This window comes from Bombina bombina, chromosome 11, assembly GCF_027579735.1.
Source record: "Bombina bombina isolate aBomBom1 chromosome 11, aBomBom1.pri, whole genome shotgun sequence".
In the NCBI taxonomy this organism is placed as follows: domain Eukaryota; kingdom Metazoa; phylum Chordata; class Amphibia; order Anura; family Bombinatoridae; genus Bombina; species Bombina bombina.
This window is the reverse complement of record NC_069509.1, coordinates 56659328-56674675: the sequence shown is the minus strand read 5'-3', so window position 1 is coordinate 56674675 and position 15348 is coordinate 56659328. Positions and strand designations below refer to the sequence as shown.

General features: G+C 37.0%; 1 protein-coding gene across 1 annotated transcript; it reads right to left on the bottom strand.

Moving 5' to 3' along the window:
- Positions 1-3433: 3433 nt before the first annotated feature.
- GFER (growth factor, augmenter of liver regeneration) lies at positions 3434-12933 on the bottom strand. Its single transcript, XM_053694999.1, has 3 exons — positions 12620-12933; positions 7601-7809; positions 3434-5877 (listed from the first exon to the last, which is right to left on the bottom strand). Exons 1-3 carry the CDS (start codon positions 12797-12799, stop codon positions 5715-5717), a joined length of 552 nt encoding a protein of 183 aa, XP_053550974.1. The 5' UTR covers positions 12800-12933; the 3' UTR covers positions 3434-5714.
- Between the last annotated feature and the right edge of the window lie 2415 nt (positions 12934-15348).

Below are 15348 nucleotides of genomic sequence, written 5' to 3'. Positions count from 1 at the left end.
TTGAAGCTGCCGATCTCCACATGGACGTTACAGAAAACAGAGTCCCTAAGCGGGGCCGAATCTGGAGGAGGATCGCTAGTTGAACCAGTATTGGGCGCTTCTCTAAAGCTGACACCTACAACAGCCCTTCTGCAAGAGGTTGGTGTCTCTACTTACATGCGTGCTCCTATGCCTGTACCTCTGCTGCAGAAGCCGCCCGATGGCCACACACAGATCCCCGTTGGGGAGCGCAACCTGCAAGCTGACAGACAATACCAGGCTACTACCAGATATGTAAAGATACCGTCATCACCACCTCCGTGGGACATAGAGAAGCCTTTGATCCTTTCTCCCCTCATGGATGATGTGGCACCGCAGCAACCTAAGGGCATCGATAACACTCTACTACAGACCAGTAGCCTTCCCACGGATCCGGACAGTACGGGATCAAAGGTTCCCTATTCTGCTAGTGGCCTCAGATTTATATCTTCCGAGCGACAGCAGCTAGTCACCTTAATTGTCCTAAAGAGTGCCCCACAATATGTAAGACAGAGCGTGGGCTAGACCGATATGACAATACAGGGAACAGCCGCAGTATACAGAACTCTGAGCTATCTTCCATCTCACTTCTGCCGGCTTTGAACACGAAGCATGTATATAATTTCCCTTAGAATGGACTCGGAGCTGTGTTTATTGGGGATTCCGCTCCTTTGATTCTATACCTAGCTTTCACAGCTATGCCCCCACCCAATAAGCCACATCTTAATGAAGATCCCTCACCTTCAGTAGCCTACTGTACCTCTCATGCTTCTGAGAGCAGGACCGGGAGACTTTCGAGCACCCTGACGATCTGGAGATGGCTGAAAGTGGAGGTTTCATAGGAGACGCTTCCCAGTTAATAGGAGAAGGGATCCGCAATCAGAACGTGCAAAGCTCAGCCATAGTCTTACATGGCTTAATGACTTATTAGGTATTGTGTGCCTTGACCTACCCACACTCAGTTTCATGGAACTCAACAATTAAATCATGCAGCGGCTCTGCAAAGTGAACTATTGATTCATGTCGCTAACTTTGATATGGGAAACGTGAGTCTTTGCCTTTACAAGCTGATCACCCTGTGGCTTTCCCAATATCTTCCAATAATATATACAGTCAAATCTGGAGTAGGCTAAATAAGTTTAAAAACCCCTGACAGGATCGAGTTGCTTGATCTCTATAACAGAACTGTCCTTTGTATTATTACTGCCTCAGTAAGTTTCACCTGGACTAATTACAAAGAACGTATATCTGTAATATGGTAACCATTGTGTTTGTTGTGTTACTACAAATCTAATTAGATTTGCATTTTATTTCTGCTACGATATTGACCTCCTTAGAAGATGGTTGACCCTCTACATCATTTTTATTTATGTTGGGTATAAAAGCTATTTATTAATAGAAAAAAGTATTCCCCACTGATAACTTCTCTAAAAGGGCTCCTTGTTGTCTGTATAGATTTACTCCATGTCAATTTAAGACAACTGCTGTAAATGAACCCCAACTTCTAGAAGTGACTTCTGTATTTTAACTTGTCATGGGCAATCCACTGGGGTAAAATTGGGTTTGTAACACAAGAATTAGTGTCCCACTGTCTGAGGCCAGGACGGTGGGATAGAGAACTAAATTCTGTATGTTGCCTACACTATAACCTTATATAAGAGAAGCTATGCTGCACCCCTCCTATGTCACTTGAATTATTGAGCTCTAACCTTTAGTACGGTTTATACCCTTTAATATAGGGAACAATCACAGTTCTATATTTTATGTCTTTACACGTATGTTCTGCAAATTATGCTTTATAACTTAGAAGCACTAACATTTTCGAGTATGATGTTATACCAATTATTGCTTAGGCAGTGTTTTGTACTATTGTTGTTATGTTTATATACTTTTACATATTTACTGCCAATTATGTGTTATTATTAACAAGTATCAACATTATCAAGTATGAGGTTATATCTGTTTGATTTCTTAGGCAGTGTGTTGCACCATTGTTTTTCTTTTTTTTAGATGGATAGTTCACAGATATAAGAATTTGATTTTCCCTCCTTAAATGTCCTGAACTTGTGGCGTATAATTGTACTAGAAGCTATTTCTATAATTCAAGCTGTAAAAAGGAACCACGCTAATTTATATGCTATCTATAAAGATCCCTATACAATATTGGATGCCCCCTCTAACACGCCCGAGACATAGCTAATGCGATGCTACAGCCTATTCTACTTAAAGGATTACTTTCTGTTATAATTTTTAAGCCAAACAACTAACATATTAAAGTTATTAAACATTAATTAAAACCTACTGACCTATATTTTCTCCAAAACGAAGTTTCATAACGTTATAAAAGTTATATCTTTTATTCCCCGATGATGTCACGTTATCCTGCCCACTATTTTCAGCACTGCGTGTTCAAAATACTTAAACCAATGAAATTGTGTTTAAAGCGCCATTTTGAAACCTAGGTATTGTAAACGGATTGGTACAGAGCAAAGGATACCCACGGAGTGGGTTTGGAAAACAATTAAATTTGCAGACAAGATTTCTGATATACGGTAGAGATATGTTAATGAAATGCTATTGATAAAAAGCGTATTTGGGGTAGTTAGTTAGTAACAGGCATAGAAAATATTTACTTACAGTGGCCCTTTAACTATTGCTAGTTAAACTTCGGATCCATTTAGACTTTAGAATACGCATCACATGTTTAATTCTCTACATATTAACTTGAATCCTGAGTGGGAACTCCTAATACGATGAGAGCACCAATACAACCAAAAGGTTCACATAGTGGTATAGCCTGAAAGATCTATGTCCATGATTTATGTTAGACCATAGGGACCAAATCAAAATATTGTAACTGTAGCGTATGTGAGCTAATATCCTCAGTGTGTATATATATATATATATAACTGCAAAGCCCACTGCTGTAATTAAGGTACTATGGACATTAGGACTGTAACACTTCAGAGCTAGAAGCAGGAGCATTACTTAGATGCACTTATATCTTTATACTATAATATATATACCATAGTTAATTAGTTCTATTGATCTATGTCCTATAAAATCAGAAAACAGTGATTCATCATTGAAGAGCCAAGAGTGGTCTTCATTTGTTCATAGCCACCTTCCTTAGCTATGTACTGTCTGGTATTAAGAGTTCCAAGAGTGGCCTCCTGAGTTATTTGGAAGGTTTAAAGTCTCACTGGCACAATTTCTATCCTTTAATTTGTTGATAAAATTTCATGTAACCATACTGTGTTTATCTAGTTTGACCTGTATCGGATGTTTACATGGCAATAATCTGTATGTACAGCTTTTAATGACTTGTATGTTTTGTTTGCCTTTAATTGAATCTCAATAAACAAAAATATATATAAAATAATTGTATGCTTTGTCTAAATCACAAAAGATAAAATGCGTGTTTAATGTGCCTTTAATAATAAATTCAGTTATTTTCATATCAGAACAGCTACAAAACACAAGTTACTGGAGTTGTGGAGTAGATGTATTAGGAAAAGATTTTTGAAGAGTTTAAACAACTTTTATTTATTTGTAAAAATATAAAGCTAAATCAGCACCAATTTGGTATAAACCCAATTTAAAAAATATTGATGACTGACCTGAATATACTAAGAAGGTTCTCCAGTTCCTATGTCATTTTAATAAGCAAAATTGCTAAAGCAAAAAATCTCTCCAACATAATGAATATGATCAAAAGAATATTACAGGGATTGGAATGTTCTCTTCTCTCATTATTAGTGAATTTAGATCTAATTTGATTTAACCACATTATAAATATATAATTTACAAACAAATGTATACATTAATAATATCTTATTATATAAACATATTATCCTTTTTCTGCCTGATGTTACAGTCAGTCATATAGGATTCACTTATCATTATTTCAATCAGGTTGTCACAAAGTTAAAGACCTTTATTAAAGGAACATGAAACCCATTTGTTTTCCTTTCATGACTTAGGAAGAACATGCAATCTTAAACAACTTTCCAATTTACTGTTATCTAATTTGCTTAATTCTCTAGATATCCTTCGTTAAAAAGCAAATCTAAAATAGACTGAGGGGCTGCTGATTGGTGGTTGCACATTATTGCCTCGTGTGATTGGCCCAGCCATGTGAATTGCTATTTCTTCAAAAAAAGGATATCTGAAGAAATAAGCAAATTTTAAATAATAAAGTAAATTGGAAAGTTGTTTAAAAATTGCATTCTCTTTCTAAATCATGAAAAAAAAAATGGGATTCATGTCCCTTTAAACTGACAGTAAACACTGTCTTCCAATAGATTAACTTCAGGCTGAACATTTTAGAACAGAGTAACAACTTATTTGCTGCAATCGCTTTCCAATGGTCAATCTCCTTAATTGAAGGAGCCAAATCTGGACTTAAAAGGACAGACAGTGAAATGTAGAACAGTTTTCCCTTAATGTGTTTCCAATAACTCGTTATACCAGCTGCAGAGTATAAAATGTACGAGAGGTTTATTTTTGTATATAAAAATAGCCGTTTTTGTTCTTTGAAACCACAACCCATTAAAACCAGTAGCTCTTGCAGGGAAATCAGGATTTCCTTATTTTATCACTTTATGTACACACACATGCTTATTTATATGACCTTTGTCTGTATACCAAAGCACAATACTTAGAGAGAACAATCAAAAATGAACATTGTATTACTTATCCCTCCTAGCCTCCCCCCCCCCAAACTGGGAGAGTAATTACTTCTGCTGCCTACAGAGCTTTTATATAGCCTTTACTCAAGTATAGAAACTTTCAGTGTAGGTAGGGATATGACAGACAAAATAAGTTATTTAAAATACCAATATAAAAAGGTAATAAAGCTATTTGTAAACAATTTAACACTCTCCAGCAGGTAAAATGGATAATTGGGAACAAATTTAAGGGGAGCCAATTTTAGGGTACACTGTCCCCTTAAACCTCGAGATGACAAGGCTTGTCATTATGTTAACGAAATCTCCAGACAGAGGTGTGCGATAAGTCTAGGCTTGTGACGCCTGCTGTGTGCTCTTTCAGTTTCCTGGGACTGGATAAAAAAAACAACAATTTTCAGACTAAAATTTACAGGAAAAGGGGGTAAAAGATGATATGAAATAACTTTTGTAATTCTGATAGAGCAACTTTCCAATTTAGTTCTATGATCTAATTTGTTTCATTCTCTTAGTCTCCTTTGTTGAAAAGCATACCTAGGTAGGCTTAGGGCTGCAGTGGGAACTAGAGGCTGATTGGTTGCTGCACATATATGCCTCTTATAGGTTCTACCAATGTGATCACCAAGCTAAAAAGGTAGGCTCAGCAGCAGCGTACTACTTGGAGCTAGCTGCTGACTGGTGGCTGCACAGATATGCCTCTTGTCATTGGCTCACCCAATGTGTTCAGCTAGCTCCCAGTAGTGCATTGCTACTCTTTCAACAAATGATAACAAGAAAATAAAATAGAAGTAGATAGGAAAGTAATTTCATGCTCTGTCTGAATCATGAAAGAAAAAAAAATGTCACTTTAATCTATTGCAAGACAACAGAAAAATCTATTAATTACCAGGTGTCCCTTTAACATTTAAGCTGCAGCATCACACTTTATAAGCTCTTCCTGTCTGATATAAGCAAAGGGTTTGCCTTTTAATAGTTAAAACGTCTGGCTTATTAATACACAGTGTTAAATCAGTCACAGGATCCATCCTTCCACCCATCACGCCACCTCTCATCCACTTTGGAGCAGTCGAATTCCGGCTTGCCTAATTTTCTGTTCACATCATTGTGTATTAGACACATCCACTGGGAAAAGTTGTGCCTGCTGCTGGTATCTGGATGCGAGGATTTGAGTCTGTAACACAAACAAAAAAGTGCAGCGCTAGTTAATATTATTCTCATTTACACAAATATTACTGTAAGCAAAAGAACTGCTGATCAATACAAACAGGACTGTATGAACAACAGATCATAATGAGAAGTGCAAATAAGATATTTAATGAAAACAAATCTCATCTATTACTTCGAAAAACATTTATGTCTATAAATTCTATCAGAGAAACTCCTGACTGCGTGTGATGTGGCAGATTTTAGCATGTGAGCTGAATCTGTGTTTTGAATACACAAAAAGAGCGAAGCGCTAAAACCAGCACATGAACTATAGCCTAATAACTTGTTCTATGGAGAGTCGCCACCTGGGAGCAGCCTCTTTTAGCCAAATTATATTTTTCTCAGATAACTTTAAAGGGACAGTCAACACCAGAATTTATGTTGTTTAAAAAGAAAGATAATCCCTTTATTACTCATTCCCCAGTTTTGCATAACCAACACTGTGATAGAAACACACTTTTTACCTCTGTGATTACCTTGTATCTAAGCCTCTGCAAACTGCCCCCTTATTTCAGTTCTTTTGACAGACATCCATTTTAGCCAATCAGTGCTCACTCCTGGGTAACTTCACGTGCATGAGCTCAATGTTATCTATATGAAACTCATGAACTAATGCCCTCTAGTGGTCAAAATGCATTCAGATTAGAGGCAGTCTTCAAGGTCTAAGAAATTTGCATATGAACCTCCTAGTTTTAGCTTTCAACTAAGAATACCAAGAGAACAAAGCAAAATTGGTGATAAAAGTAAATTGGAAAGTTGTTTAAAATTACATTCTCTATTTAAATCATGATAGTTTTTTTGGACTTGACTGTCCCTTCAAGTATATATCAGTGTTACCCCACTTAAACAGGACAGTCCAGCACCAAAATACCAGGCAATCCCCTTGAACAAAGAACAGGTAGTTACTTCCCCAAAGGAAGTCTCCGTAAGGGAGAGAGAAGAAAATTGACATGGACTCCCTGCCCAATGTGCCTAGAGAGTTATAGCTGCACCTCACTGACAAGGCCCACAGAGGGCAGAGATCATCACCATCATCTGATCAAGCATTTGCTACATTTTGTAGAAAGAACATGACCTGGAGTTTTTGTTATAATAATTCTAAGAAAGAAACATATGTTCTCTCCTGAGCCGTTTTCCAGAGTAAGTACACTGATCACTCACTATGCAACATGACCTGTACCTGCCTGTTCTTTCTACAGACATGCTGCATTTTCTGCCTTGGGGGTGACACAGCCAGATCCCTTTTTCCTTCAATAACAGAGGCCATATCTTTGCATTAAGCCCCATCAGGTCCACCTTATTGGCTTTGCTGTGAGGCACTGGGACTAGGCTTAGGAAGCATAAGCCATTATACAGAATACAGTCAGCAGAAAATTTGAACACGAGTGAAAAATACTGGCAGCAGAAAAACAGAAGATAGTGAACTCATAAAATTACATAAAAAAAGCAAAAGCTGCTAAGTGATAGGCACAAAATCCAAAAAAAGACAAGTTTGCTAAGTGCCTTAAGGAGGGTGAAGCAGGATGGTATGTAAGCAGGAAGGGGAGTCTTCTACCAACCTAAAAAATTTAAATTTCAGGCTTTCCGTCTGGCCCCTATTAAAAGGGCCAGACTTATGGTGAGTACTACTAGGGTGAATCAGGATAATGTCATTTTAGCCCATGTATGAATAATTCACAAAAACACACCTCTCTCTTAGGTCTTCTGCACACTCATCACATGGGTAAAACGTTGAAAACAGGTTGATGAAGTTTGACATCTCTTGCTGCTGTTTGGTATTAGGATTATCCGGGTAATAAGCTGCCATTGTGTGCAAAAAAGACCAGGTGCTTCTCCCAAGCTCTTCACGATCCAAGGGACATTCTGCTGGTCGCTCCTTATCTTCAAATTCAACTTCCTTTTAAATTAAAAATAAATAAAATAAATTGTATAATAAAGTTGTTATCTCCAGCTTTATATGCAAATAAAGGAAATTAGAAATACATTATTGTTAAATTAGGTACTCCAAGGATCGTCATAGCAAAGAGAATAAAGATTAGTCCATGTACGGAAATGACTGGTTACCGCCCAACAGACGTGCATTTTGCATTTTGCAGAAGAAGGCGGCCGCACACAGAATTTGTCTCTTTTAGAAGCTGGATTTCTTCTTGTGCAAATCCAGATCTTAATGTGTTGCACTTTAACAAGACGCAATGCCGCGAGTGGCTGAATTCTTCCGCTTTCGGCAGTTAACAAAACTGACAAATGCACGTCTACTACCTAATGCATATGTTACCGCTAAAGTGCAGAAATCAGTTATTCTACAGATTATCTAGGTAATATGCAGATTAACTAGGGTGATTCGTTAAAGTGCCAAAAATGGTTTCATTTCTAAAATGACCTAGATAATCTGCACATTACCTACTAGGCACTCGTTAAAGTGAAAATAAGATCTTTGGTGGAACAGCAGCAACGTTTCTGTACGTTTGCGAAGAATCTTTCCTTAATTTTTACTCACCAATTCGGTGCTTGCTTGCATACTAGGAGTTAAATTTATCTGCTTTAAAGCGCTAACAGGCAGAAACGAATTTGAAGACAGAATTAGCTATGCTATGCACTGGCATCCAACGCAAATTATGAGAAATAAAAACAACCAGCGACGACAAGACGATGGCGAAACCAAACTAAAAGTGGGAAGGTGTAGGGAAAGGAAATGAGATAAACTTTGGAACTTTAACGATACGGAAGCCGTTAATGTGCACATTACCTAGGTAAAATGCGGAAAACTCTTGATTCCACACGTTAACGGAGCAAATCAGTTAATCTGCAGATTAGCTAGGTAATGTGCACATTAACGGCTTTCAAGCTTTAGTGGTAACACATATAATATTTAACTGGTCTGAATTTCTAGGAGTAGAAACCATATCAAATTTAAGTACAAAAGTGCACAGTGAAAACCAGGATAAACAAAGACAATTGGATATTACTTACTGTAAATTAATTTTTCTGATCCATATCAAGAATGGTATTGAACAAAGAAAATAGCTCCATCCTGTGGTGCACAGCACATTTTTACAGATGTACAACCACGATTGATCAGACAAATTTGTTAAAAGGAGAGTAAACTTAAAGGGAAACTAAACCCAAAAATGTTCTCTTTCATGATTCAGGTAGAGAATACAAATTTAAACAACATTCCAATTTACTTCTATTATCTAATTTGCTTTTTTTTTTTTTATAAATCCTTTGTTAAAGAAATAGCAATGCACATGGGTGAGCCAATCACACGAGGCATCTATGTGCAGTCGCCAATCACACGAGGCATCTATGTGCAGTCACCAATCAGCAGCTACTGAGCCTATCTAGATATGCTATTAAGCAAAGAATATCAAAAGAATGAAGCAAATTAGAAAGGTATTTGCGGAACCTGTTGGCGCTCTACAAATACCCGATAATAAATTAAAATTGCATACTCTTTCTAAATCATGAAAGACAAAAATGTGGGTTTCATGTCCCTTTAAAATGTAACTTCATTACAATGTACTTTCCAATGTATTTCTAATATCAAATGTGCTTTGTTTTTTTTTTGAAGAGTAAACCTAGGTATACTCAAGACAAGAGCATTCATGCAATGCACTTCTGGGACCTAAACACACACATTTGGTGAGCCAATGACAAATCACTAAAAGCCTGCTAGCTCACAGTAGTGTATTGCTGCTACTGAGTATACCTAGTTATGCTTTTCAAGAAAGGATACAAAAAGAACAAAGCAAATTTGATCATAGAATTCAATTGGAAAGATGTTTAAAATTGCATGCTCTCTTTTAATCATGAAATTGAATTTGGTCTTTACTGTCCCTTTCATAAAACAGAGAAATACTGGCATAAAATAGCTGCAAAAATACAACCTGGGAGGGAAGAATGCAAGAGGGTGGTGATATGTTACAGTTTATCAGACTTGCATCAAGGCAGTAAGGATAATATTTGTGTTGCTAGCTATACAGAGACACCTGTTATATTTGTAGGTAGCATGGAACAAGTTCAGATTTACATAAGATACACAAAGACTCATTTTGAAAAGTCAAGGTTTTAGAGGATTTGTCAAGGTTTAAATTAATATAAAACAGCAATTATATGTATGGCGTATAGTTAGGCTTACCATACGTCCCGTTTTTACCGGGATTGTCCCTGTTTTGAGCCCCTGTCCCAGTGTCCCACCCGTTTTTCATTTTTGTCCCGGTTCTATCAATCATTCAAGCAAATTCATCAGACTAGCGTAGTCTGATGAATTAGCTGGAATGATAGAACACCGGCAAATCTGTGAATTAACTTTGTTGCGCATGCAGCATGCACTGTCTTTTACAGCTGTCTGCTGCCCGTCGGAATGTGCGACCGTGACGTCACCACATTCCTGCAACAGACGCGTCGCAGAATCCAACTGATAACGTGTGCTCCACCTCTGCTTCACACTCAGTGTTTTAGGCGCCTTCAACTTAGGAGAAAGCATCGTGGGGCTGCACACTGTGGCTTCCTGTTGCTGAAGCAAATACCAACAACAACAAAATTCTTGACTCTTGCAGATCTTCTTGCTGATAATAATAAGTACGTGTGAGTTACTTACTACAATACAATATTACTTGATCTTTTCCTTTTTTCATATGCAACCACATATCTTAGGCTGCTATCTCTATCTGCTATGTGATATTATTATTTATTTATATTATTAGATATCTCCATTAATAATTGTGCTTCTGGGGTCACTCATCAATCATCATTAATTATGGATGGTAAACTAATAATTGTGCTGCTGGTCATTAATTATGTCAATATAATTGTGCTGCTGGAGTCAACTCATCATCATCATCATTAAATTAATGATGATGATTGATGACCCCAACAGCACAATTATATTAACATAATTAGTGATGCCCAGCAGGACAATTATATTAACATAATTAATGATGATGACCCCCAGCAGCACAATTAAATTAACATAATTAATGATGATGACCCCAGCAGCACAATTAAATTAACATAATGATGATGATGACCCTAGCAGCACACTTATATTACCTTCATTAATGTAATTAATTATGTTAATATAATTGTGCTGCTGGGGGTCATTATCATTAATTATGTTAATATAATTGTGCTGCTAGGGTTATCACATCATTAAGTATGTTAATATAATTGTGCTGCTAGGGTCATCATGTTATTAAGTATGTTAATATAATTGTGCTGCTGGGGTCATCATTAAATTAATTGATGTCACTAATTATGTTAATATAATTGTGCTGCTGGGGTCATCATCATTAAATAAATTATTGTCACTAATTATGTCAATATAATTGTGCTGCTGGGGTCAACTCATCATTAAATTAATGATGATGATGATGGATGACCCCAGCAGCACAATTATATTAACATAATTAATGATGATGACCTCAGCAGCACAATTAAATTAACATAATTAATAACATTAATTAATTTAATGATGATGTAGACCCCCAGCAGCACAATTAAATTAACATAATTAATTATGATGACCCCAGCAGCACAATTATAATTAATGATGATGAGTAACCCCAGCAGCACAATTATATTAACATAATTATTGATGATGACCCCAGCAGCACAATTATCTTAACATAATTAATGATGCTGACCCCAGCAGCACAATTATATTAACATAATTAATGATGATGACCCCAGCAGCACAATTAAATTAACATAATGATGATGATGACCCCAGCAGCACAATTACATTAATTATGGATGGTAATATAATTGTGCTGCTGTGCTCATGATTGTTAATTATGGTAATATATTGTGTTGCTGGGGTCATCATCATTAATTATGGTAATATAATTGTGCTGCTGGCGTCATCATCATTAATTATAGTAATATAATTGTGCTGCTGGGGTCATCATCATTAATTATGGTAATATAATTGTGTTGCTGGGGTCATCATCATTACTTATGGTAATATAATTGTGCTGCTGGGGTCATCATCATTAATTATGAATGGTAATACAATTGTGCTGCAAAAAAATGTAGTAATATAATTGTGCATGGAAAATTAGTTCTAGTTGACAAATGCCCCGCCCCTTGGCCACACCCCTGACCACACCCCCACTGGCACCGTGCCAAGTGGTCCCAGTTTCATCTCTAAAAATTATGGTAAGCCTACGTATAGTAACAAGTCTACCTCCTCAGGTTTAAATAGAAATGAATGTATTATCTCCGGCATTTGTAAGGTTATCAATACATAAAATATTACTGACATTCTATAGGTATAAATTATATTCTTCTCAAAGAGAAGAGGGAGGAATATGGCAAATAGGGCAGTCGCGCGCACAGGTGATAGGACGGACCCCAGGCCGGAACACAGTCGCGCGCGCAGGTGATAGGACGGACCCCAGGAACACAGTCGCGCGCGCAGGTGATAGGACGGACCCCAGGCACACAGTAGCGCGCACAGGTGATAGGACGGACCCCAGGCACACAGTCGCGCGCGCAGGTGATAGGACGGACCCCAGGCACACAGTAGCGCGCACAGGTGAAGTGATAGGACGGACCCCAGGAACACAGTCGCGCGCACAAGTGATAGGACGGACCCCAGACACAATTACATACAAGTGATAGCCATAAAGAACACACACAGTTGACAGGACTCGGTCACGCGCGCGCACTTACAAGTGACAGGGCTCCGAGCACACACTGCTTACCTGTGAGGACGAGTTCTGTTTCCGTTGTATCTTCATCCAGCTTTTGAAGTCCATGCAGGCCCGGCATGGCTTCTTGTCTTTCGCCGTCGCCTTCTCACTCTCCTCCGGCTTAATGCCGGGGATGAGGAAAGGAAAACCTTTCAGCGCGTCCTGGGTTTGCCGGTCACTGGGCGCCGCCATATTGTTTTCGAGCAATGCATGCTGGGAGGCAAGTTTGTCTGTCGTACTTTACGATCTCTTGCTACTGCGACTCCGTGGGATAAATGAAAGAAAGTAAAAACCTGTGTAAGACAAATAAGTTTGAAGTAAATATATTAGTGTGTTATCTCCAAATACTTATAATGCGCATGCGTCTTTTATTTTATTTTGCCAGAGTCGGAACTAACTAAAGGGCCATGTGCCAGGAATATTTGAGGTCCTCACTGTTCCCCCAAACATATTATTCACCTGTAACTATAAATAATAATGAAATACAGGGACATACTAAACTGCATATTGGGATGATTGGGATGATGGGATGATTGGCTGCAATGCTAAACACTATCACTAGATGTCATTATACTTTTTACACACATTCATGGTAATGACTCTGCTGTAACTCAAAATATGTTGTTATTTTCTGTACTGCTTGATACTAAGTTGCAAACAGAAGGTGCAAATGTTTAACTATTCACTTGCTGACATATATACAGTTGTATAATGGAATCACATTAAATAATATAATAGAAAAATACTTTTGTAGGACTACATTACTAATTTAATATAGTACATGTATGTGCAAACCTGTTTTGATAGGAACCTGTGAATAGATGTTTTAAACATGGGGATTATGGGTTACACATGCCAAGGAAAATTTTAATTTCTGATAAGAATATGGTTATAATTATTTTTCTACATGGGGATTATGGGTGAAATAACATTGTTACACATGCAAAAAAAACACATTTGACCTGTTTCTGATAGGAATATGGTTCTAATTATTTTTATACATGGGGATTATGGGCGAAATATAATGGTTACACTTGCAGAGGAACACATTTGACCTGTTTCTGATAGGAATATGGATATAATTATTTTTATACATGGGGATTATGGGTGAAATATCATGGTTACACTTGCAGAGGAACACATTTGACCTGTTTCTGATAGGAATATGGTTCTAATTATTGTTATACATGGGGATTATGGGTGAAATATCATGGTTACACTTGCAGAGGAAAACATATGACCTGTTTCTGATAGGAATATGGAAATAATTATTTTTTATACATAGGGATTATGGGTGAAATTTCATGGTTACATATGCAGAGGAACACATTTGACCTGTTTCTGATAGGAATATGGTTCTAATTATTTTTCTACATGGGGATTATGGGTGAAATATCATGGTTACACTTGCAGAGGAACACATTTGACCTGTTTCTGATAGGAATATGGTTCTAATTATTTTTATATATGGGGATTATGGGTGAAATATCATAGTTACACATGCAAAAGAACACATTTGACCGGTTTCTGATAGGAATATGGTTCTAATTATTGTTATACATGGGGATTATAGGTGAAATATCATGCTAACACATGCAGAAGAACACATTTGACCTGTTTCTGATAGGAATATGGTTATAATTATTTTTATACATGGGGATTATGGGTGAAATATCATGGTTACACATGCAGAGGAACACATTTGACCTGTTTCTGATAAAAATATGGTTATAATTATTTTTATACATGGGAATTATGGGTGAAATATCATGGTTACACATGCAGAGGAACACATTTGAGCTGTTTCTGATAGGAGTATGCATATAATTATTTTTATACATGGGGATTATGGGTGAAATATAATGGTTACACATGCAGAGGAACACATTTGACCTGTTTCTGACAGGAATATGGTTATAATTATTTTTCTACATGGGGATTATGGGTTAAATATAATGGTTACACTTGCAGAGGAACACATTTGACCTGTTTCTGATAGGAATATGGATATAATTATTTTTATACATGGGGATTATGGGTGAAATATCATGGTTACACATGCAGAGGAACACATTTTACCAGTTTCTGATAGGAATATGGTTCTAATTATTTTTATACATGGGGCTTATGGGTGAAATATAATGGTTACACTTGCAGAGGAACACATTTGACCTGTTTCTGATAGGAGTATGGATATAATTATTTTTATACATGCGGATTATGTGTGAAATATCATGTTTACACTTGCAGAGGAACACATTTGACCTGTTTCTGATAGGAATATGGTTATAATTATTTTTATACATGGGGATTATGGGTGAAATATCATGGTTACACATGCAGAGGAACACATTTGACCTGTTTCTGATAAAAATATGGTTCTAATTATTTTTATACATGGGGCTTATGGGTGAAATATAATGGTTACACTTGCAGAGGAACACATTTGACCTGTTTCTGATAGGAGTATGGATATAATTATTTTTATACATGCGGATTATGTGTGAAATATCATGTTTACACTTGCAGAGGAACACATTTGACCTGTTTCTGATAGGAATATGGTTCTAAGTATTGTTATACATGGGGATTATGGGTGAAATATAATGGTTACACATGCAGAGGAACACATTTGACCTGTTTCTGACAGGAATATCGTTATAATTATTTTTCTACATGAGGATTATGGGTGAAATATAATGGTTACACTTGCAGAGGAACACATTTGACCTGTTTCTGAT

Excerpts from the sequence above, each read along its gene's own strand:
- GFER (XM_053694999.1), bottom strand. The coding sequence starts at position 12,799 with ATGGCGGCGCCCAGTGACCGGCAAACCCAGGACGCGCTGAAAGGTTTT. Across the intron at positions 7,810-12,619 it reads AACAGAACTCGTCCTCACAG|GAAGTTGAATTTGAAGATAA; the intron begins GTAAGCAGTGTG and ends TTAATTTAAAAG. Across the intron at positions 5,878-7,600 it reads GCAGAAGACCTAAGAGAGAG|ACTCAAATCCTCGCATCCAG; the intron begins GTGTGTTTTTGT and ends TTTGTGTTACAG.